Source organism: Sander lucioperca, chromosome 21 (assembly GCF_008315115.2).
Source record: "Sander lucioperca isolate FBNREF2018 chromosome 21, SLUC_FBN_1.2, whole genome shotgun sequence".
Classification (NCBI taxonomy): Eukaryota; Metazoa; Chordata; class Actinopteri; order Perciformes; family Percidae; genus Sander; species Sander lucioperca.
The window spans coordinates 16,540,724-16,563,966 of NC_050193.1; the positions used below are offsets into that span (position 1 = coordinate 16,540,724).

The following is a 23,243-nucleotide window of genomic DNA, read 5'->3' on the forward strand; positions in this document are numbered from 1 at the left end:
CTCTCTGTCAGCAGAGTTATCCAACCTGCTGCTAAAGACTAAAGAGTCTAAATCCGTTCAACACCAGGAATACCGCATGCACGGTGCCTGTATAGCCTTTTGTGATTAGTGTAGCACAAAGAGGATTTGCTGTCGGTCTGACCAGTGGCTGGTCAGCAGCAGCAGCAGCCTCCAGGGGTCAAGTTCCACAGACATTCCTGATCTTTGCAGGACATTCCTGCTCCTCCAACGCACGCTGTCCAGAAATAACAGCATCAAGACACACACGCACATACTTTTGAGTTTACACATAACGGTACACACATCTGAAAATATAGAACCCCGCACATGCAGAGCTCCCCAAGGGCCAGCTCTGTCTAGACAGAGGGCGAAAAAGAAAGAGAAAATAAGTCAAAAAGCAGCTAAATTCCGTGTGTGATCACTGATGTAACTCTATTATGGCTTCAACATGGGTATTCATACTGGGTGAAGAATGATGCTGAGTTAATGTTTGTTTTAGCTAAGCTGGGAAAATGTTTTTTTTTCCCTCTCAGTCTCTAACTTTTTTCACACGTTTTTCTTCCCTGCCCCTCTCATTCAGGTCTGGGTCCTTCCTCACTTCACCAGACCCTCCCCCCAGGCTACCCACCCTCTCTGCCAGGCTCCATACCCCATCCATACCAGTTTGCCAGAGACCCACAGTCTGGACAGCTAATAGTCATCCCCACTGAACACCTGCCACACTACGGTATGAAAGCGTACACGTGCGTGCGTGTGCATGTGAAATATAAAGTATGGCTGCATGATGTTGGTTTGCTGATTTTATCGCTTATAAAATGAATACGTTTTAGCAAAAACAAATGATTACAATGTTCATTTTGAAACAGATGTTAGTGTTGGTTATTACTGTAAACAGATGAGACCATCTCCAACAACATTGACAGCCTCCATATGTTATTGTGGACTGTGTGCCAGTAGTTGTTGCTTTCTGCTGCTTTACAACACAAACCAAAGGGAGCTATGATGCACTTATCCTCCTCTCTAGTCAAAGAGAAAAAAAATAATATAAAAAATAAAGCAGTGATTCCCAACCAGGGGTACTTGTACCCAGGCGGTACTTCCACAGTCGGAAAGATTAGCTAAACTGGTTTTAAAAAATATATATAAATTTAAGCTTTGATTAAACATATATCAGCTGTAACAATAATCTTGTGATTAAAAGTCTGTAAAAAAAAAAAACTAGTTATCAAGCGAGAAGAAAAGTCTGAACAATTAGCTAAAGGTATTGGATAAATGGTCCATGTAGTTAGCTCAAAGTAATGGGTAAACCTGGCTCCGCAGGAGGTGACGTACTGGAGCGTGGAGCCCCGGTGTGGTCGGGGGTGTACGGTACAGGCAGCTCGCTGCAGCATGCAGCCCAGCTCCAGCTCCTCTCCCAGCAGCAGATGCTCCGGCAACAGGAGCTGCTCATGATCCAGCAGCACACAGCGCAGGTCCTGGAGCTGCAGAGGAACGCACAGCTAGTCGTAAGTTGACTTTGTGTTGTAAAATGCACACGTATTAATAACTACACATAATTCAAAGATATATTTTATACCTATGCATGTAAAAGGTATATATCCACCCACATATACAAACGCAGACATAAAACACAGACAGTCCTGCAGCTGTAGGAGACTTTTATGTGCATAATATTAATGTCCTTACAAACATCACATCCACATTAAACACATAGATCCTGGCTCTGTAGAGGAACGGAGAGCTAGAAGTGGGACAAATCACATTGCATACACACGTGAACCCACATTCTATGACTGGGTAAAGAGTAACAGCAATACTTGCAGGTTAAGGCGGATATTCTGTATTCTACTTATTGTCAACAATACGATTAAAAAGACCAAAACCAACAATATGATCATATCTCAATACTCTGACTTCCATACCCTGTATGTAGCACTCAGCCCCAAACCCACTGCTCCCTACTGAAGACTTTAATCTTTACAAATGGGTCACAAATATATTTTTCATTTGGAAAAAAAAAAAAACGCCTCCGTAATTTCCCAGAGATAATGTACACCCTTCACACATTTTATATTGTTTAACAAGTTGTTTAACACATTTAATAAACAGCCACTTACACAGCACATCCTGCGGCTGCAGGAGAATACATTGTAGGAAGTCTAAACAATGCAACCTCGCACTAATATTTATACCCTGAAGCGAAGCGTGTCCCATTGTACATACACACATACAAAGCTGCCTCCTCTCCTGTGTTTCAGGAGCGTTTAAAGGCCAGCGAACACCGGCCGGAGATGCAAGACAAAGCAGACAAGCGAAACGCCCACCCCAAACCCCGCCCCTCCTCAGTATCTTCTCCGTCTCCCTCACCCAACCTGCACCCCCGCAAACCTCCCCCTCCCTCTCGCACGCCAACCCCATGCACTTCCTCCCTCACCCCGCTGCCTCCGCTCCCCTCCCCGGTGACCACCCTCAAGTCAGAGGAGGGTGGGCAGAGAGTGTTGTCTCACCCACCGACGCCCCTGCCTCACCCGCCTTCCCCCTGCTCAGCCTCTCCGCCCCCGTCCTCACCACGGCGGCCTAAACTAGAGGCGGCCGAGGAGGGGGAGGTGGGACGGAGGGGGCAGAGGGAAGGACAGAAGCCGACCTCTGCACCCTTTCAAGGCGTCTACTCTGGTGAGTGGATGTGTTCTTCGTGGGTTGTTGTTGTAGCTAACATATGGACCTGTGTACTGAAATGTCTATTAGCTTGTTGGGCTTTAAGATCACCTGTACTATGCTGGGTGTAAAGAGCTGCAAATATTAATGGATTAGTTGTCAACTATTAATTTAATTGTCAAGTATTTTGATAATCGGTTTACATCGGAGTACAAATTCTCTGTTTCCAGCTTCTTAAATGTGAATAATTTACTAGTTTTTTCACTCCTCTCTGACAGTAAACTAAATATCTTTGAGTTGTGGAAAAAACAAGACATTTGAGGAGGTCATGTCGGGCTTAGAAAAAAACACTGATCGACATTTTGGTCCAGTTTTCTACATTTTATAGACCAAACAAGTCATCGATTAATGGAGAAAATAATCGACTATGAAAATGATCATTAGTTGCAGCCCTACGGGTGTTAATGAGATGTTGGGGATCATCTACTGTGTGTTTGATTCTTTTTGAAGAATATGGCAATGGATACATCAGGCCTGTGCATGATATTGGATGAATCTATTAGTGACTCTAATTTCTGTGTTTCTGTTTCACTGTTATGACAGATCTCCCTCCTGGTTACCCTTACCAGTCCATCACTGCCCCATTTGGCTCACCTTTTCCCCCTTATCACATCCCAGCACCCACAGGGGCAAACACAGAAGTAGTCTCACCCCACTGCTCCCGCTCTCCTACCTCTGCTGGCCCTTCGCCCTCAGCACACCTCCATTCAAGGCTGCTGGAAGCCAGCATCAAGCCACAGAAACTAGAGCCGTCAAAGACGGGATCTTTTCTCAAGCAGGAACCAGGTCTGGAGCAGCCTGCACTTGACATGACGCCAGAACCTCTGGGTGCCCTTCGACGGAGCTGCAGCCCTGTGCTTGCCAGCCAGGACAGAGAGGAAGACGGGGAAGTCCCGAAGCCCCAGCCTCGACAGCTACCTTTGCTTGTCCCCAGCCCTCCACCGCTACAGGGTGAAAGACGGGAAGAAGTCAGGGAGGAAGACAAGGAAGGGGGGCAAATCAAAATGGAGGTGTCATCTTACTCCTGTCAGGCAGCATATGCCCTGCCTCCTCCACTCACAGAGACTGAGCCTAAACCCGAGGTCACGAAGGATCCAGAATGGTATCCACCGTGCATCGTTGCAGATTCAGACAGCCAGGAGTCGGCTCAGGTGTGTGCGTCACTAGAACAAATCACCAGCGCAGTGTGTGAACAAGAACAGCCAGACACTCCGATCAACTCGCACAGTCCCAGTCAGAAAGAAAGTGTCACTGAAACTCCTGCTTATCCTCCTCCCACCTCCAACTCGCCGCTCCCGCTGGTCATCGGCCCTGAGGATCCCATGGCAGGGATGTTCGCTCTGCTGGCAGCCAGTGAGATGGCCCAGGCCCGCCCCAGCACCCCACCCGCCCCGACACTTACACTGCATGTAGAAAACCCTCCCATGGGTGCAGACTGCAGCAGCGCCGGGGCTCTGGAGATGGTGGCACTGGAGGGGATGGCGCTGCTTAGCCAAATGGCCCAGCGAGAGATGGAGCACATCAGCCTGGAGCAAGGTGAGGAGATTATGGGGGGGTGGGAGAATGAGAGAGGCGAGGGTAGAGGAATGAAGGAAATATAGAAGATGAGTTGTAATTAAAAAAAATAAGAATAAAGTCTAATTCTCTCACCACCTCTGTTATACAAGAGGTTTTTATATTTCTGTCATGTTTTAATACCCTCTGCACCCCATTCAGATCTGACATTAGAGGGCCTGGACTGTCTTCTTGAAGCAAGCAGACAGATTTTGTTGGAGGCCATCGAGAAACAGTCCCACATCGATCTGCCCAGAACGCTGGACCCCACCAAGAAGTACAGCTGGAGGCAGAGGAAGGAAGAGCCGGTAAGATGTAGACACAAATGTCATGGCCACCCAGAGATGGAAAAATGTTTTAGTCTGAAATGTTTTGACACATTTCTCTCTCTTTTTCTCTGCAGCTGTACAGTAAAATGTCCCTGGACGTGTTGGACGCAGTGGAAGTGGAGTACCGTGTCCACCTGGCCGAGCTGCAGAAGACGTATAAGGAGAAGCAGAGAGATTTGAGCAAGCTGCAGAGACGCAGAGACAAGCGGTGAGTAGGCCTGGAACAATTGTTAACATAATTGTCTAATTGTCAATTTTTTAACATAATCGCAGTTTCTTTGTTTAACCGCATTTAATTGTTAACAGTCTTAAGGCGTATGACTGATAATTGATTTTTTTTTTTTTAAAGATTATTTTTTGGGCTTTTCCGCCTTTTATTTTGATAGGACAGGTAGATGAGAAAGGGGAGAGAGAGGGGGGGAGACATGCAGGAAATCGTCACAGGTCAGATTCGAACCCTGGACCTCTGTGTCGAGGCATAAACCTCTCAGTATATGTGCGCCTGCTCCACCCACTGAGCCAGCCCGGCCACGTAATTGTTGATTTTGTTTAGATATGCCAAATTGTAAATATATAATTATTTGGCTATATATATATATATATATATATATATATATATATATATATATATATATATATATATATATATATATATATATATATATATATATATATAATATTAAAGAGTTTGCAGAATCAAACCATTAAATTATAGCCATTTTGATTAAATGTTTATGAATAATTGGTCAAAGTACAATACTGAGCAGTTTTTGCTCCATTTCTATACAAAGTGGGGATTTAAGATAATTTATTCTTTCATTTGGACAAAGTTATTTATATATATATATATATATATATATATATATATATATAATTTTTTTTTATTTTATTTCAATTGTAAGTTGTTGGCACCCTAAACACGTTCATACCAACAAAAATGACAAGGGGGGTGGTACACCTAGAAAAAATGTTTTTATGATAATAAAGAGGCGTTGTTTACTTCGTAGGCTGTGTACTTGTGTTATTACATTATCTGGGTCACATGATAGTGATATAACCAAAAGATGTTTGGAAAAGTGATAAATAACATAAATGGTTTTTTTTTTTTATTTGACTGAAAGACAATTATATTGTTAATTGCAATTATTTCTTAGACAATTAATTGTACAGCAACATTTGGAATTGTTACAGCTCTGGTGGTGAGCTCACACACTTAACTGCAGGAACCACATACAAGATGAATGAATCACACCGCTGCTGTTATTATTACGCACGTCTCCACCCCAGACAACAACATGCCTATAACTCTTTTATGCATGTGTCAGTGAGCGGCAGCAGCAGGAGGACGAGAGGCGGAGCCTGACCAGACGGGGCAGAGGACGACCCAGGAAGAGGAAACACTTGGCTACACCTCCCAAACTGGACAGCAGGCCTGGAAAGTAAGTGAGATCTCCACCGTAATTCATCCTCTCTTCTTTCTTTTTTTTTTTTAAACCAATTTTGCATTGTTTGTTTTTTGTTGGTTTAGTTTTTGGTATAAAAAAGTGCAAATATCTCGGTGTCTCAGGGTGGGTAGGACAGTGCAATACTCTGAGGACTCTGAAGCTGGGGAGGGACAGAGGAAGAGGTTTCGGGTGTCCAGAGAAGACGAGGAGACGGAGGCAGGAAGTGGAGGAGGAAAGGTGAAAAAGAAGAAAAAGAAGAAGAAGAGCTGGAATGACCAGGAGCCGTCCACCAGTCATGCTCTGGAGGTAAGCCACTTGGAAGTGCATGTTTTGTTTTGGCTGCAAATTTACCGCTGGTGTTCTGATTAATAATTTTTTTGTGTGGTCTTGTCAGGTGTTGAAGGCCAAGCGGGGCCATGTGTGCGAGCAGGAGCAGCTGGCGTCAGACCTCGACAGAGCGCTTTCGCTCACGCAGCTCGGCTCACTCGGCGCACCGCGCAAACTTACCGCCAACTCCAAATCAGACAAGGCGAAGGGCAAGTCTGCGGAAAGTCGGATGAAGGAGCGCAGCATCCACCCGTCCGCCAAAACGGGGAAACACAAGATGCCCGCCAAGGCGTCTGCTTCGGAGACCATCCGTAAAGTGAAAGGTCAGAAGAAGACTGCTTTGTTCTCTACCATGAGATCAGAGCTCAGCAGCGGCTCCAACAGTGAGTAGACATCCAACATAACTGCTTTATATGACTGAGTCCTATATATATATATATAATATCCACAATCTAACTAGTGATAAAAAATATTCTACCTTACACTTCCTGCTTTTATCTCGTTGTATGGAGAATATTCCTCATCTAACCTGAGGTTGAGCAGTAGACTAAAAGACTTTTCCAATCCCACCCCTGCATGTGCCTCACCCTCTTGAAACCAGCAAGCTGCGTGGACGTGGTGGCGTTATACAACTACTTCATGGTAGTGGTTAGGGTTGTAAATCACAGGTTCCATCACGATACAATATTATTTTTCGATTCTTTGGACAACGATACAATAATTGCTGATATTACAAAGTCTGCCACGATACAGTTCAAATCGTTTTGATTCAACCCGCGCCCTGCGATCGATTTGAGGCAATATCATGCCCATTTAACACAATCAGTTACATTTATAGCAACTCAACCAAAAGCAACTGAAATATGATTTGATAAGTTTATTATTGAGCTCTTCCAGCCATTTAAATAAAAAAAAAACAAAGTGTTCTTTTTAATAAAAAACGAATAAATGTAAAGTGTGACTTTCAGAATAAAGGCACATCTTAAAGATGATGGTACTGGATCGTTGTATCAGTGTGCCGTTACACCCCTAGTAGTAGTGGAACATTAGGTCGTGTAGTTATGTTGAGTCGAGTCAATGATTAAAAAAAAATATAGATTCAGGTTTAGTTTGAAGAATCCTTGCGGAGTCCTGATGATGTCGAGGTCAAGCATCGTTCCATGTTGATTTCACGAATCATTGACCTTACTTTCTCTGCACCAGACTCAGATTCAGAGGAGCACAATTCCGCTCGAGGGGGCTGGCCCTCTCTCTCAGGGACGCGTTCCCGCGGCGACCCGACCACGAAGGGGCGGTCCGCATCCTCGACGACATCCCTGCCGTCCAGCGAGAAGTCTCCGAAGAAGAAACACAAGCACTTATCCCTGCTGCTGGAGGAAGCGGGCCTCAGCTCCTCCGACGACTCCTTCGACCAAGGTTACTGACCAAATCTTACAGCTCCTCGCCCCTCGCCGTAGAGTCAGACAGAAATGTGTCCCTGAGCCTCGTCGCAGCTTGTGTCTTTGTTTGCGTTTTCGCTAAGGCAGCTGTTTACATAGTGTTCTTTAGCTTGACGATCCCTACCTCTCTCGCTGCTGGCTTTTCTATAAAGTTGCCTTTTTTTTTAAAAGAAAAAAAAAAAAGTTTACTTATTTCTATGGTGTTCTTTTTATTGCCTGGATTGCAAACCGTTTTTGTAGCATTTGTACATTGAAAAATTGTGTGAATTGTGAGATTCTTTCATAAAGTTGTATTGCAGTTTTGGTACCTATAAGCTTTATTAAAGGTGTTGATTTGATTGGCACAGAAAGCGAAGCGCTGTGGTCCTTGTGTCTGCTTCATCTGTCTGTCCGTCTCCGTCAGTCTGTCCAGCTGCACCTCACACATCCTTTTAGACTGCTCTTTTCGTCAAATATCCCTTCAGTTCCTCCTGGCAAAGGTTGGAAACACAGTGTTCAGCTTGAGGTTTACATTTGGGAAACTTCAAACATAAATGTAGAAGATTAGTTCAGAGCACACAGAGCTGAAGCAGATAGGATAGATAACAAGACATTTATGTCCTGGTCAGTTTAAATGTCATAAAATAAAGAGAAATGTAATGGTAGTTGGATCTTTTTCTTCTAATAGTGGGGATTAGTTAGATAAATTTACATCAGACTAAATGTTTATTGATAATGTGGTCTAATTGTTGATGATGTGAGGGAAATAAATGCATCACTACTCATTCTAAACTTCTTGACGGCACCAATCATATCACTGGGGATATTTGGACAATAGAGCCCCTCCTCTGTGTCTACTAAACCTTCAAATAACCCTTTTCCCTTTTACGTTGCTCTCTCAGACCACCTTGCTCTGTCCTCTCACCTTTGCCCCTCCCCCCTACCTGTCCTACCCATGATGCTTTAAGTGTCTCTCAGCCTGTTCCATGTGCTTGTGCTGCTGCAACGTTACAGAAGCTTGGCAAGGACTAGCGCAGCCTTGAGCCTATGCTACCTCGCTACAGCTAGTGGCTAAAGCTTTGCTTAAGCTTGACTGTGCTAAGGCCAGGCTACGCTACGGCTAGGCTGCGCTCTCGCCGCCGCACTGCCCCGCCCTGCCTGAGGCCACACCCCTGTCACCTGCTCTGTAAGTAGGAAGTGCCCCTCCCTCTATTCTTCATTGACCGCTAACATGGGCCATGCTGAAATTTAACTACATTACACAGAACATTAACTTTTACCTTTTCTTTTTTTATTGTTCGCACAAATTAAAGCTCTTTAATGAGAGCCAGGGTTACCTCCACTTACCCAACGTAGTGTCTCCTGATGGCTCGTAAGAGTTTATAGGAAGACTTTTGGTGCTCTGCTGGGAAAGAGGATGTAACCACGGTTACTTAAACCTGGTACCAACATTATACCAAGGGGCCTCACAGGGCTGTCCTCAGTGCTGCCTGTTGTGTCGTCTGCCTGCTTCAGTTAACACCTAGTGGATTCACAGTACACCATATGCTCCAAATTTGGCTCCTAAAACAAGTCCTGACGACAACGCGAAATTAGTTCTTGAAATAGTTATTTTATTTTTGTCTTGACCCACAACAAAAGTAAACAGTTTTGTTTTAATTCAGAATAAGCCTCATAAATCAAATCGAGCATTAGTGTTTTTGGTTAAAGAGTAATTGAGCTCCTTGTTTTTGCTATCCTCCATTGGTTTAGCTTCTTACAGCTGTAACAGACTTAACACTTTCAACCAGGGATGCACCGATTAGACTTTTTTAATCCCAATACCCATACTTGGGATTTGGGTATTGGCCGATACAGAGTACCGGTCTGATACAGTGTTTAATTAATTAGCTTCACTGTGCTATGCCTCACTGTGTGGACGTGACTGGGATCAACCTTTCATGCGTAAGGCAACATCAGATTCAACTTAAACATTGCTTTCCCAATTTTGTAAAACAAAATGTAAGCAATAAATACACATATTTAAATTAGCAGAATTTTTATTTATTATTAAAATAATAAATTGTGTGCCAGCAACTTTGGTAAAAAATAAAATCAAAATTAACCGGAATAATCATTCAAGTGTAAATCTTTTAAATGCAGCAACAAATTGGTCAAAACTTAAACGGGAATTCAAATTCCAGTGTATAATGTATGTGTTATATAAACATAGAACTGAATTGAATAGATCGGCCACATTGTCACGATTCCTGATTCAGCTATCTGAGTCAGTATCGGCCCGATAGAAGATATCCGTATCGTATCGGTGCATCCCGACTTTCAACCAGAGAGGGCAGAAAAATTCTGACTTTCAGCCTTGATTTACTTTCTAATAAAAACCTTTTGTAAACACAAATTATAGTTAATTTGGGGAATTGTACGACTGCTATTGTACGCTTTAATGTCAGTAACACGAAAATATATATAAAGATATGTTATTGGACTGTGCATCCACTCGCAATGTTAACACTCTAACCTCTGAGGAGATGCTCCTCCTGCTCATCTGTTGCTATGGACCTTACTGCTAACTACCTGCAACACACAGCTAACCAGCTGTGTGTGTGTGAGAGAGAGAGTGTGAGAGACTCACATGCATGTATGTGGTAAATCCCAATTTCTCCTGCTGTATCTTGCTTGGTGGTTTGGACAGTCTGTATTTTCTCTCCACTGTTGTCTCTGATCAGTCTACATAGTATGGTGTGTGTGTGTGTGTGTGACAGTCGGTTAATGTAATGTCCTGGCTGCTGTATCCTACACAGGGCTTAATTAAGTCTATGTATTTAGTTTCTGGTCTTAAAAAGTTGTATCTTTATCATTTCTCTTTTGTTAAGTCATCTTCTCAGTCTGAGTCAGTAGGAAGTGGAAGTGAGAAGTAGGACGCGCTTTGACCTTTGGCCCAGACTCGTGCTGCAGCCACTTTCATCTCTGAGCTGAAAATATTTTCTCTGAAACAGAAACCTCCGAGGACGACTACGAGAACGGGGATGAGTCCGATTCGGACGATGATGGCGGCTGTGAGGAGAGCGGACTGGGTCTGCTGGCCAGGTTTGCGGCGAGCGCGCTCCCCGTCAGCTCCACCCCATTGAGCCTTATCCATGATGAACGCCGCAGCAGGCAAAGCACTCTGGGTAAAAACGAAACAAATATGGATTACCTTTTTGTGGAGAAGGCAGCAATAAAAAGAAAAGTAGAGAAAACCATGGCTTACCTTAGACCCTGTATTTAAGTAATGTGCAGAGAAGCCTGTTCTCTGCACAAACCCTCCTGCTTTTACTAATTTCACAGATCGCTTTCCGGTCCATAATTGTAATTTTTAGTTGTTGTGGTTTAGCAGGTTCAGCGCCTGAGCGTTTGTGCAGGATTATGTTATTGATTTATGGTTAAATATTCATTCATTTCTAATTGTCACATCAGGGTGCATGTAATGATTTAGTCTTGAATTATTTCTTAGTTTGAAATTGATCAATAGACCTATTCACAGGGTCATTGATTTCAGATCTAATACCTAAGTTTATTACTGGCTGCATGTTTTTTTCGTGTGTGTGTGTGTGTGTGTGTGTGTGTGTGTGTGTGTGTGTGTGTGTGTGAGAGAGAGAGTTAGGAAGAGTTTTTTTTCACCCTCTCTTCTCCCCTCCAGGGTCGTCAGAGTGTGAGTGGTCAGACTCTGGCTCGGACATACGACTGAGGAAGTTCCCCTCTCTGCTGCACGGCAAACGCTCCGCCCCAGAGCTCCCCCTGTTGCCCCCGGCAACCCGCCGCATCGACCAGACCAGCCCCTCAAAGCGAGATGACTCTCTGCCAGTCAAACGCAAGCCTCTGCCTAAGCCACGGCCCACGCCCCGGTCGCCGCGATCATTTAGCTTCGACCTCCCCTCCGCCTCTGGGTTCGGAGGCTTCAGCGAGGACGAGGGCTGGACCCGACGACGCAGCGAGAGGATCTTCCTCCACGATGCCACCACCTCAGCCAGTCCGATGCCTGTGTCAGCCTCCGCTTCCACCAGTCAGAGCTCCTCCTCCAGCTCAGTCCCACCTCTCACCCCGAAGCCAGCCTCCAGACCCAAAGCCTCTCCGCCTAGCAGAGAGGGGAAAGATGTGGTGAAAGTACGTCAGTAATTCATCGGGTTGTTATTCCCCAACTGAGACAAGCCTGTAAAACAAAGAGGCCTGAGTCTTTTTTCCCGCCTCTATTTGCTCCTCTTCCTTTTCTTCTCTGTTACTGTTTCACTACTCTCCTCCTCCCTCAAACTCTGGTTCCCTCGCATCCTTTTGTCTCCCTTGACACCTCTGTGTGTGAGAGTGTGTGTGTGTCAGAGTGCCAGCAGGGTTTCCCAGTACTTCAGTCACTGCAGCACTCTCCTGCTGTCAGTGCCGTATTGCTGACAAGAAAGGACAACTGCAGGCAGCCTGGCAGCATCCCACCCTCTGTGTGTGTGTGTGTGTGTGTGTGTAAATCTGTAAATCTGTCCAGTACATCCTCAGTGCCGTCATTCATATGCATGTTTTTAACTGAGTGTTGTGCATTTCGAAAACCAGAAAAAGAAGCTGAAGGACTCTCCTCTGCCCGTGAGCCCGTCCACTCTGTGCAGTCCAATCACAGGCGCCCCTGCGCCCCTGAGCCTCAGCCCAGCTCGCAAGAGCCAACAAAAAGCCAAGACCAAGGCCAGAGAGGTCAGTGGGATGGCTCAGCTGCAAAGTCATTATGGATGTGAACTTAATTATCCTGGCAAGGACAAAACCAAGAACGTTTAAGTTGTTAGATCTCAATGTGCACGCTCCCACTTCACTTTACAGCTCGCCGTGTTGCACAAACACATTGCACACACAGCAGCAATAAGTCTCATGATAATTAGTGCTGGCAAATTAAAACGCCCTTGTGTTTGTGTTTTTTTTGCAGCCTTCCAGGGGAGCGGTGAGCCGGCTGATGGAGAGCATGGCGGCAGATGAAGACTTTGAGCCCAACCAGGACAGCAGCTTCAGCGAAGACGAACTCGTCCCAACGCGCAGCAACAGCATATCGGAGAGTTCCTCCACACCCGGTCAGTACGCAAAAGACACCATCCGGTACTGATGGTACTGCTTCCAGATGTGGCATACACAGGAAATAACAATGTGCTTATTTATTGCATGTGTTGTTGTGTTCAGCTCCAGTGCAGTGTGTGTTGGATAAGGATTCTCTGGTGGACGGACTCAGAGTTTTGATCCCGATGGACGACCAACTATTGTATGCAGGACATGTGAACACTGTACACTCCCCTGACATGTGAGTACACATTTCAACTTTGGAGGGCAAAAAAGACTGGAGCACAGTGATTTATTTGTAGTCTTTAAAAGTGGAAAAATCTGTTCTGCACTATTAAAAGCGGCAAATCAATCAGTATGCTCCAATTTTTGTCCCAGCTGAAGTTTGCTGTCCTTGATTCAGCTGCACATTTCTGGAAGATGTGTGGAGAATCCCAAGAGTCTTAAAGCTATAGAAGAAAATATTGTTAGGCAACATCTGCAGGTGCAAACCATAGTGACCTGTTGCAAAGCCACGTTGATTTTTCATATGCACAACACAGACAGGATTTGAACTGGTGATATAATTATTTGTTTAGAACGCTAAAGCCTGCTGGCGGTTAGCTTAGCTTAGAATAAAGACTGCAAGCAGGGGCATACAGCTAGCCTAACTCCATTGTTTTTACGTTTAGGTTTCTGTACTGATTGAATAAAGGCGATGTAATGTGCTAATTAGTGAGCTTTAGAGGTGCTGATAGACCGATGTAAACTTTGCACAGAGCCAGGCTAGCTGTAGATTTGTGTTCAAGTCATTTATAAAGGCAAAATCTTCAGGTCTGTGTGAATGCCAAAAGCTTCAGAACGCCATCTTGTCCCCCTCACCCAGCTGATGTCACTCTTGAAACTGTCAGACAGTGTCGTTAAAAGCTCTGGCCCTTTCTCACTGACCCTAAACGTTTGGTTCCCACATTTCCTCTGCGCAGATACAGCGTGGTGGTGGAGGGGGAGAGAGGGAACCGACCACACATCTACTGCTTAGAACAACTGCTGCAGGAGGCCGTGAGTGAACTCGCCCATATGGATCCTATGCATTTAATGAAGACTCAAGGCTCCACATCTCTCTGTTTCTGGTGATACGTGAGATGTGAGACGCTTTGCGGGGTTAGAAAAGCGCAAGCGTTACGTGCATGTGCAAAGCCTGCCCTGTGAAATAATGTATATACACTCTGTGTGTGCAGATCATCGATGTGAAGCCTCCATCCGTGCGCTACCTCCCAGAGGGCACCCGCATCGCTGCCTACTGGAGCCAGCAGTACCGCTGCCTGTACCCCGGCACTGTTGTCAACGGTACAGCACCAGCACGCAAACACACACACACCTACCACTTACATGATAGGATTCATAATCCACTTACATGGACGATTTAATTGTAGCTGGCAGCACTAACAAATATAAAACATATTTACAGAGTTTAATGCAGCAGAGTTTATTACTTTGAAGAGCCGGATGGTAATGGGAACATAGCTGGTCTGCGTTCTGTTCTTATTGAACACTTACCATTCAGTGAGCTTTACTGCAATTAAACACTAAGAAGCAATACTGCTTGAGTGACTGGGTGTCACACAGTTATACAAAAACGCATGCGTTACAACAGGTTTTTAATCTCTAAAAAGTGTCAAAATGAAATGTTCTCTGCTTACTTTTTCCTCCCCATATACAGGAAGTTCAGATATTGACGAGAATGATGATCTTATCACCGTGGAGTTTGACGATGGCGACACAGGCCGCATCCCCCTCTCCCACATTAGACTGCTGCCGCCAGACTATAAGATCCACTGTGAGAACACACACACACACACACACACACACACACACACACACACACACACACACACAGTCATAGATAACGTGCCTGCATGTGCGTGTGTGCATGTGTGGGCCTAGGATCACGCCTGTCTGCATTTGCATGAATGCGTGGTGCATGTACTGTATGTTGATGGTATTTTCCCAGTAGAGTGCTGCTAACTTAGAGCTATTCCGGTATATTGCTACTGTTTTAAAATAAATATATATCCATATATAAAGTAGTTATTTGATGTTTTTTTCCAAAGCCTTGTTCGGCCTGATGAGTGTCCACATCAAATACTGGGAAGAGACAACATGAAACACTTTGCTTACAAAAAATTAAAATATTATAAACACCATGTAACATTCCAGTGTTTATCCCTGTGGGCACTTTTGTTGATATCTGCACATCAGAAGCTGGTGTAAATATTTTCCTTCTTGCAGACAGGGTGCTTCCAACATGTTGATGTTTTAGGAGGGAGTGAACACTGCAGAGTGAACACATATTAAAAAAGACACAATGTTGTTTAAAATAGCTGATGATTGGCTCACTGAGAGGTTTGCATGAAACAGACAACAGCATGCCTCCATTTGGATGTTGTAGTTTTTTCTTGTTAAGAAACCTGAATAGCTATAATTCCCCGCAGTTATGATGAAAGCATGAGAGGAGCGTATAGGTCACATATTTCAGGTAGACCCTAAAACCTGCTGGCTCTCTGCTTCTGTCCAGGCGCTGAGCCGTCCCCTGCGCTGCTCGTGGCCAGCTGCTCCAGGAGGCGAGTCCGCAAATGCAGCAAAGAGGGCAAAGACGCGGGAACAAAGCCAGAGGAGACCGCTCCCAAGATCAAAGGAAAACCTGGTCGCAAACCCAAACCCAAACCAGGTGAGATCATTGAACCGCTTCCTCAGGAACTGATGGATGGATTAAATAATTAGAGGTGCAACGATGAATCGATTAATCGATTAGTTGTCAACTATTAAATTAATCGCCAACTATTTTGATAATCGATTAATTGTTTGAGTCATTTTTTTTATTAAAAAAAAATTCTGATTTCTCTGATTCCAGCTTGTTAAATGTGAATATCTTCTAGTTTCTTCTCTCCGTTGTGACAGTAAACTGAATATCTTTGAGTTGTGGACAAAACAAGACATTTGAGGACGTCATCTTAGGCTTTGGGAAACACTGATCCACATTTTTCACCATGTTTTGACATTTTTATAGATCAAACAACTAATCGATTAATCGAGAAAATAATCGACAGATTAATCGACTATGAAAATAATCGTTAGTTGCAGCCCTATAAATAATAAAAGTCTTTGTTTTTTGTATGGTTCATTGGGGCTGTAAGCTTGACTTTTAGTGTCTTCATTGTTATTATTCCACCCAATGATCGTTATTACCAACCCCCCTTCTTATCCTACTAAAAGATAATATCCTCTGAGTCTAATTTTACTTAACTCTAATGTATCAGTGAAAACGCTGGTAGACACAATGATTCTCACAAAAAATGATTGAAATTTCTCAAAAAGAAAAGGTTACGTGTCCCATGGGAGGTAAAAATAAGATATAACTAGGGCACTGTACATTAAGTACTGCCATCACATTTGTCATTGAGTTGAATGCTGCCTTTTTTCTTCTTTGAGTAATTCCATAGGACCAGTAAAGGACATCTCCTCACGCACTGGAGCCAAACGTGTCGTCATAAAATAAGAAATGGATTTCACGTTCACATCATTGAAGAGCAGTGTGTTTCTCTCCTGAGTACCTTAATTATCCATTTGAGACAGTTGGAAATGGACTTCATTTATGTTGATTATTGGCAATAATAATAGAAATGAGTTACATGCAGTTTGTTTCTTATTTTAACATATTTATCATTAGACCATTAAAGAGGTTACATGAAAAAGGCTTTTGTCATCTTTGTCTTTTGATTAATCTTTTTAAAACAACAGGTCCAACAAAAATAGTTCAAAGCTCAGAAAGATCTTTCATCCAACATCTCATGTTTGACCATGGCTGTCTCTGATATCACTTTTAATAAATTCCCAGCTTTGTGTTTGTTCTGTTAAAGCTCAGTCGGTTGCTCTAGCTGTAATAAATGGCACGTTGCATGTGTTTGCTGACGCTGGCCTTGGTTCTATTAGGTCAGCAGTTCTGAAGAGGCAATGTTTTCATTTTAGAATTGTTTCCTTTGCCCATTTGTATGCTGTTCTCAGCATGTGAGGCTGCAGACCACAAAAAGCATGAAGCCACACGATGAAAGCGTCAGTGTCTCCAATGTAAACCCATTTACACTTGTAAAAAAATAAAATAATTCTTGAACCTTTTTGTTGTTTTTCCTTTCTTATTTTTCAGAGACCTCTATGAACCCAGATGGCCGAGAGAAACCTGATCTTCCATCCTCCTCTACCCAGCCTGCAGAGAGACCCCCGGCTCCAGCTAAGCCTTCCCAGGACAGGACCTCCTCTGTCCAGAAGGCAGCTCAGGAGAAGCCCCGGCCTGCTTCCCGGCCAACAATGGGAACCCAGGCCAAACCAGGCCGCAAGAGCTCCGCCACGTCTCCCGCAAGCAGCCCTACCCTTCCCAACCCAATCCCCAGGAAGGCCAGCTCAGGCCAGCCTCCTGCTCTTAAACCCGCCCGCGCTCTCCCTCCCTCCCTCTACCCCTCCACCTATGGAAAAGTCCTGACTGTGGATCTGTACAGCGAGCCCAACCTCAGCTCATACAACAACCAGCGCAGAGACCGAGAGATTAGCAGCAGTGGCAGTCCCACCACCAACAGACCAATGTCCAGACCCAATATGGCAACATCATCCGCTGCACCCAAGCCAAGTGCTTCGTCCACACCCAGACCAACCTCTGCCTCCTCATCCAAAACCAAACCCTCCTCGGAGCATCACAGACCCAGCCACAGTGCTGGACTCATCCCCAGCCCCATCTCCAGGCTGTCAACGGGCAAACCCGGCTCTTCGCTGACTTCCAGACCTTCCTCATCTTCATTGTCATCATCATCTGCCCCTAGACCCAAACTGAAGATGCCGTCTGACCAGCTTTCCTCCAGACCCAGCACCGTCTCCAGGCCCAAGCCCAGCCTGGGGCAAAGTGACGTGGGCTCGGTGGTGAGACGCAAGCCCCTGTCTGCGGAGCCCCTCGTGAAGCTCGACCATGAAGGAGTCACCTCCCCCAAGACCAAGAAGACCAAGGCTCTGATGTTGCTAGAGGGTCGGGGCGTCAGAGGAGATCACACCCCCATCACCACAGCCACAGCCAATCAGAAACTGCTAAAGGCTAAACCGCTGAGAGCTCTGGATAGAGAGTCCGGCCTGCCCGAGAAAGACTCCGCCTACAAAGCACCAATGCTGGCTAAGGAGAAGGCAGAAGGTCGCGGCAGTGCTGCCAGAGGACAGGAGATGGACACAAGAGAGGAGAAAGGTAAAAGAGAGGAGAGGAAGGAGGTGGAGAAAAGAGAGGAGAGGAAGATGAAAGAGGAATCTCAGAGTAGCAGCAGCTCAGAGTCGGAGGAAGAACGGGAGAAAGGGAAGATGAAGAAAAAGAAGAAATGCACTTCAAGTTGCTCGTCCTCCTCTTCATCCTGCTCTGGTTCCTCCTCGTCTTCTTCATCCTCATCCTCTTCGTCGTCCTCTTCGTCCACTGATGACTCTTCCTGCAGCTCAGATGAAGAGAGGACCCCTACTTCTCCACAAGGCCCCGTCACCCCACCTCCAGTACAGGACAAACCCAAAGAAGAAAAAAAAGAAGAAGAAGAAGGGGAGGAGGAAGAGGGGAAGAATGAGGTGGAGGTAAAAGTGGAAGAAGAAGAAGAAGAGCTGTCTCCTCTCTCACCATCTTCCTCTCCTTCAACCTCTCCGACTCCATCTGCTCCCGCTAAACCAGCCACGGGGAAGGGCTCCGGGCAAAGGGGCCGTCCTCCGAAACCAAAGCCCAGCGGAGGGGAGGGGAAGGTGGGGAGACCGAAGCGGAGAGAGGGGGTCCACCTCCCCACGACCAAAGAGCTGGCCAAACGTCAGAGGCTTCCCAGTGTGGAGAACAGGCCCAAAATCTCTGCTTTCCTTCCAGCCAGACAGCTCTGGAAGTGGTTTGGAAAACCCACTCAGGTGAGGGGAAAAAAAGATCACTCATGGTGAAATTTTGAAAACCACCTACTGTATTCGTCCAGATGTTCCTCCTTTCACTCTGTGACCAGTCTGTCCTCCTCTGCCCCCCATCCCCCCCCCCAGAGACGTGGTATGAAGGGCAAGGCCAAGAAGCTCTTCTATAAGGCTATCGTGCGTGGCCGAGAGATGATCCGCATCGGTGACTGCGCTGTGTTCCTGTCCGCCGGTCGGCCCAACTTGCCCTTCATCGGCCGCATCCAGAGCATGTGGGAGTCGTGGGGCAGCAACATGGTGGTCAGGGTCAACTGGTTCTATCATCCAGAGGAGACAAACCCCGGCAAGAAACTTACCGACAAAAAGGTAGGAGCCTGGCGTTTGGAAAAAAAGGTTTTACTGACTTTTACTGGTTAAAGTGAATCTGCCCCCTCAAGCAGGACTGGCGCTCCTTAACCCTTGTGTTGTCGTCCTGTCAACCATGCACTTGTTCTCAACAAAATTAACTCCCGGTCTGTCTGTGTATCACCCAATTATATTGTGCACCTTCTAGCCAACTTCATTCCAACTTATTACCAATAGTTTTACTCATTTCTTTTTAAATGTATGGTCAATAAACCACATTTACTGTACATTAAATTATACCTTATTTTGGAGTAAAATAGGCAGAAATTATGAATTATTTTCTCTATAGTGAAGATCAGATGAATAGATGTTGATGGATTATCACAGACTGGTATGTGTCAATGTTTAGTCAGGAAACTGTTTTGAAACCATTTTATTATTTTGAATGGCAGAACATATTTCCGATAAAGAAACTTTGAAACCGGGTCAAATTTGACCCGAAGACAACACAAGGGTTAAACATTCGTTGTAATTGTTAAGCCACAAAACTTGATAAATCACTATCTGAGAATTGTGATTTGTCACTCAGTAAAAGATCATTTTGTCTCTTGAAAAAATGTAGTCTGACTAACAGAAGGTCTTATTCACACGTGAGAGTGTTTTGACACCTATTTCATTTCAGGTAATTGTAATTCATGAAAGGAGAATTATTTAGTTTAATCTCATAATAGAACCTTCCGCCTTCATTTGTCTCTCTTATTTCCTCATTGTAATACATCATGCTACTGTATCATTAAAAAGCCATGAGATAATCATAAAAAGTTCATCATGACTTTTTTAGCCTGATTCATTCATAGCTGTTAAAGTGCTCATATTGTGCTTTTTTGCATTTTTCCTTTCCTCTATTGTGTTATATATATTTTTATGTTCTAGGCTTCCAAAGTGAAAAAGCCCAAAGTCCCCCCCAAAGGGACTTACAATCTCCAACAGAAAACACTGTTCACAAACTGCTCCAAACAGCTCTATTGTAGTCCAGCCTTTACTTCAGAGACAAACGTGGTCACTTTGTAACACACGTTATAATGCTCACCTAGCTGCTAGCGTGGCACGCCCTCATACTCTGCTTCTGACTGGCTAGTAGTCCTTGAATGAGCACGCAAATGAACATAATATGAGCATTTTAAGTAAAAGAAACGCACGTCAGTCTGAATACATCATTGTGTGTGATTAGTTTGAAGTTTTGTGCTAAGACTCCTGTCCTCTCCAGAACTGGGACCAGATGTGTGGTCAGTCTTTACCAGCAGCTCTGCACTCTTCTATCCAGAGGAAAGACTTCATGGAGGTGAGAAAGAAATGAAGCATTTAACTTGTGTTTTTCAACTCTGGTCTTCAGGCTTCAAATCCCCTATTATTAATAATTGATTATTATTATAAACATAAATCAGACTTGGGATGAAGGGATGCTAGGACAATATGGAGCCCCAAAACTGCATAAATGTAATTAAAGGCTATCAATAAAATATAAAAAAACACATAACTGAATTATCAATAAACAATGCTATTAGTTAAATAATAAAAAATAGAAGAACATAGCAAGCTTTATACTTGCTTTATACCAATAAGTTGGTACATTTTTTTTTTAAATTGGTCTTTTATCTATTTTCTTCTACTTTTCCCAAGCAACATTTTTCTCACCACATTCCCAATTTTAATGAGGACTGTGTGGCTAGCTAATGTTGGCTTAATTATAATCACTGGTAGCTAAACACACCAAGCACCGGCCTTTCATGCAGTGTGACATGGCATTTTTCCACTACATGGTGGATGCCCCGTCCTCCTTTTTCCATTGCAGATTTAGTACCGCCTCATGCGCGACACACACACAGAACGTCGAAGGTATGTCGTTTTTGACTCTCGGCATGTGGCTGTTTGCCGGAAGACAAATTTAGTTTCAAAAGAAGCTGGAGGCAGCAAAAAAAAAAAAAAACACAGCTGACTGAACTATTTAAAAATGGCGGGTTTGTTCAGGACACCCCCCCGTCTGTTGCTAGCAATGATGACACAGTGATTAGTGAGTTTAGATTAGTGAATTAATCAGTAGTCTGCAGGTTTTCACGTCACCTTTTGGTATCGCCTCAGCTCGCTTGGAACCTCGATGGAGGTGATACTAAAAAAAGTACCTGTTGGCAGGTACCAGGGACTTTTTATCAGAATGGAAAACCAAAAAAGGCGAGTAGAAAAACGCCATTAGATTCAGGGAGAGGTACTGAGACGACGAAATGAGTGTGTTTAAACACCAGTTGTCTACATTAGTCTCACTGTCCTCTCATCACTGATTTATTTTATCAAGTGGTTGTGGGTCAAGAAGAAATAAATGTTTTTCCATTTTTTTTTTACCAACTGTTGGAGGTGAAAGAAAAAACATAAAGCTTTATATTTCTTTTACTCTCTTTTTTGGGGCTTCACAGACGACAGGTGAATGCAGTCAGTTGTCTAGTTGGGTCGAGACTTTCATCCACAGCCTACATAGTAGGGCTGTGCACTTAGTCGAAATTTTAATCACAATTGCGATTTCGGCTCCTAATGTTCACAAAAACTTAGATTATTTTGCACATTATGTTTTGCAAGTAAACTCCTATTTTGTCTTGTGTTCTGAATGGAGAGGAAAAATGTTCAAACGGGTAAGAATACGAAGGGAAATTCCACAGTTCAAGGTGTTTTCGCTGTTGATTTGTTCCATTGTTCAACTGTTTGTTTTTTTTAAGTTCAATACATGCAACATCTTTCCAAAAGACAATGAGTAATCGTGTTAAATAATCGTGATTATGATATTTTTCCATAATCAAGCAGCCCTAATATACACTAGATTTAGAATTAAAAACCTCTGTCTTGTGTCGCAGCGCGCCCTCTACCAGTCGTCTCACAGCGACGAGAACGACGTGCAGACGGTCAGTCACAAGTGCCTGGTGGTCAGCGTGGAGGAGTACGAGCAGATGACCCACACGCGTCGCTACGCCGACAGCGAGGACCTCTACTACCTGGCCGGCACCTACGAACCCACCACCGGCATGATCTTCAACACCGACGGAGTCCCAGTCATCTGCTGAACAAACACAAAAAACAAACTCACTACGAGTTGCTGAAACCAGATCACGGCCCCGACTCACCGCTGAGTCAAACACCGACTGGTCTTTTCCAAGTCTAATCACTGATCTTCATGATGGATCTTTCAATGAACTCAACCGCTCAGACACAATAGTACACTTCAGACTGACTGTCTCGAGCAGCTTCTACTACAGAGACGGGAGACACTATAGACAGTATTACACGGAACAAGTCTCCTGAAAAACCTTTGCACACACAGACTCCATCAAACTATTTTACTTGTTTGTGTTCATGGAAAAGCTTCTGAACACACACAAGCACTTCAGTCCCCTTTTACATGTTAATATCTGCAGAAACACACACACACACACACATGCACAGACATGTAAATACTCCCCTCCATGTAATACACACACAGTTATATAGAGGAAAATATGAGTGTTTTATTTTCATGTAATAGATTTATGTCAGAGTACTTTTTTCTAAAGAGGTAAACAGTCGAGAAGCTTTAATGAACTGTGAATGATGATACAGGAGGGAGGACCGTGTCCGTCCGTCCGTCTTCCCCCTGCACTGGCAGGACGGACGGACGCAGACAGACGCAGACGGCGGTGATGTGACGTTGTGATTATGATGTTGCAGTGGTGATGTTACAGGTTATGTTACAGTCATATAAATGTATCTACAGAACAGCAGGAGCGACAGACAGAGAAAGAGACGCACAGTCCCAACAGAGAGCACTTAAATAAATTAAAAACACTTTAATTTAACCCCTTTGATTCACCGTGACAATCCTAATTCGGGCAGGCAAACTGTCCCGCGTGCTACTAAAACTTCTGATCCTCAGAGACTCAGGCTTAAAGAGAGGAAGGAATCTTGTACTATTAAAAGCACTTCCCATTTTCATCTTTGAGTTTCTTATCTTAAAGGAAAAATCCACCCAGAGAACACGTAAACACTATGAAAGCAGCTGATGTTGATGCATCTTTTATGTAGTCGCTCGCCCATTTTTG

General features: G+C 44.3%; 1 protein-coding gene across 4 annotated transcripts in view; it reads left to right on the forward strand.

Annotated features, from left to right (window-relative positions):
• tnrc18 (trinucleotide repeat containing 18) overlaps positions 1–22,981 on the forward strand; it is a 50,903-nt gene extending 27,922 nt beyond the window's left edge. For 2 of the 4 annotated variants that reach the window (XM_035996785.1, XM_035996786.1), the window contains exons 8-30: positions 581–727; positions 1,321–1,505; positions 2,259–2,673; positions 3,259–4,251; positions 4,432–4,577; positions 4,673–4,806; positions 5,924–6,037; positions 6,166–6,349; positions 6,438–6,753; positions 7,574–7,786; positions 10,782–10,955; positions 11,465–11,928; positions 12,358–12,495; positions 12,722–12,863; positions 12,970–13,087; positions 13,809–13,884; positions 14,064–14,172; positions 14,546–14,662; positions 15,401–15,553; positions 17,027–18,786; positions 18,910–19,146; positions 20,393–20,467; positions 22,026–22,981. In XM_035996785.1, the coding sequence (XP_035852678.1) occupies positions 581–727; positions 1,321–1,505; positions 2,259–2,673; positions 3,259–4,251; positions 4,432–4,577; positions 4,673–4,806; positions 5,924–6,037; positions 6,166–6,349; positions 6,438–6,753; positions 7,574–7,786; positions 10,782–10,955; positions 11,465–11,928; positions 12,358–12,495; positions 12,722–12,863; positions 12,970–13,087; positions 13,809–13,884; positions 14,064–14,172; positions 14,546–14,662; positions 15,401–15,553; positions 17,027–18,786; positions 18,910–19,146; positions 20,393–20,467; positions 22,026–22,232 (6,617 nt within the window). In that variant the 3' untranslated portion in view covers positions 22,233–22,981. The remainder of the gene's footprint in view (positions 1–580; positions 728–1,320; positions 1,506–2,258; positions 2,674–3,258; positions 4,252–4,431; positions 4,578–4,672; positions 4,807–5,923; positions 6,038–6,165; positions 6,350–6,437; positions 6,754–7,573; positions 7,787–10,781; positions 10,956–11,464; positions 11,929–12,357; positions 12,496–12,721; positions 12,864–12,969; positions 13,088–13,808; positions 13,885–14,063; positions 14,173–14,545; positions 14,663–15,400; positions 15,554–17,026; positions 18,787–18,909; positions 19,147–20,392; positions 20,468–22,025) is intronic. The other 2 variants (XM_035996787.1, XM_035996788.1) reach the window with 2 other exon arrangements.
• The last annotated feature ends 262 nt before the right edge of the window (positions 22,982–23,243 follow it).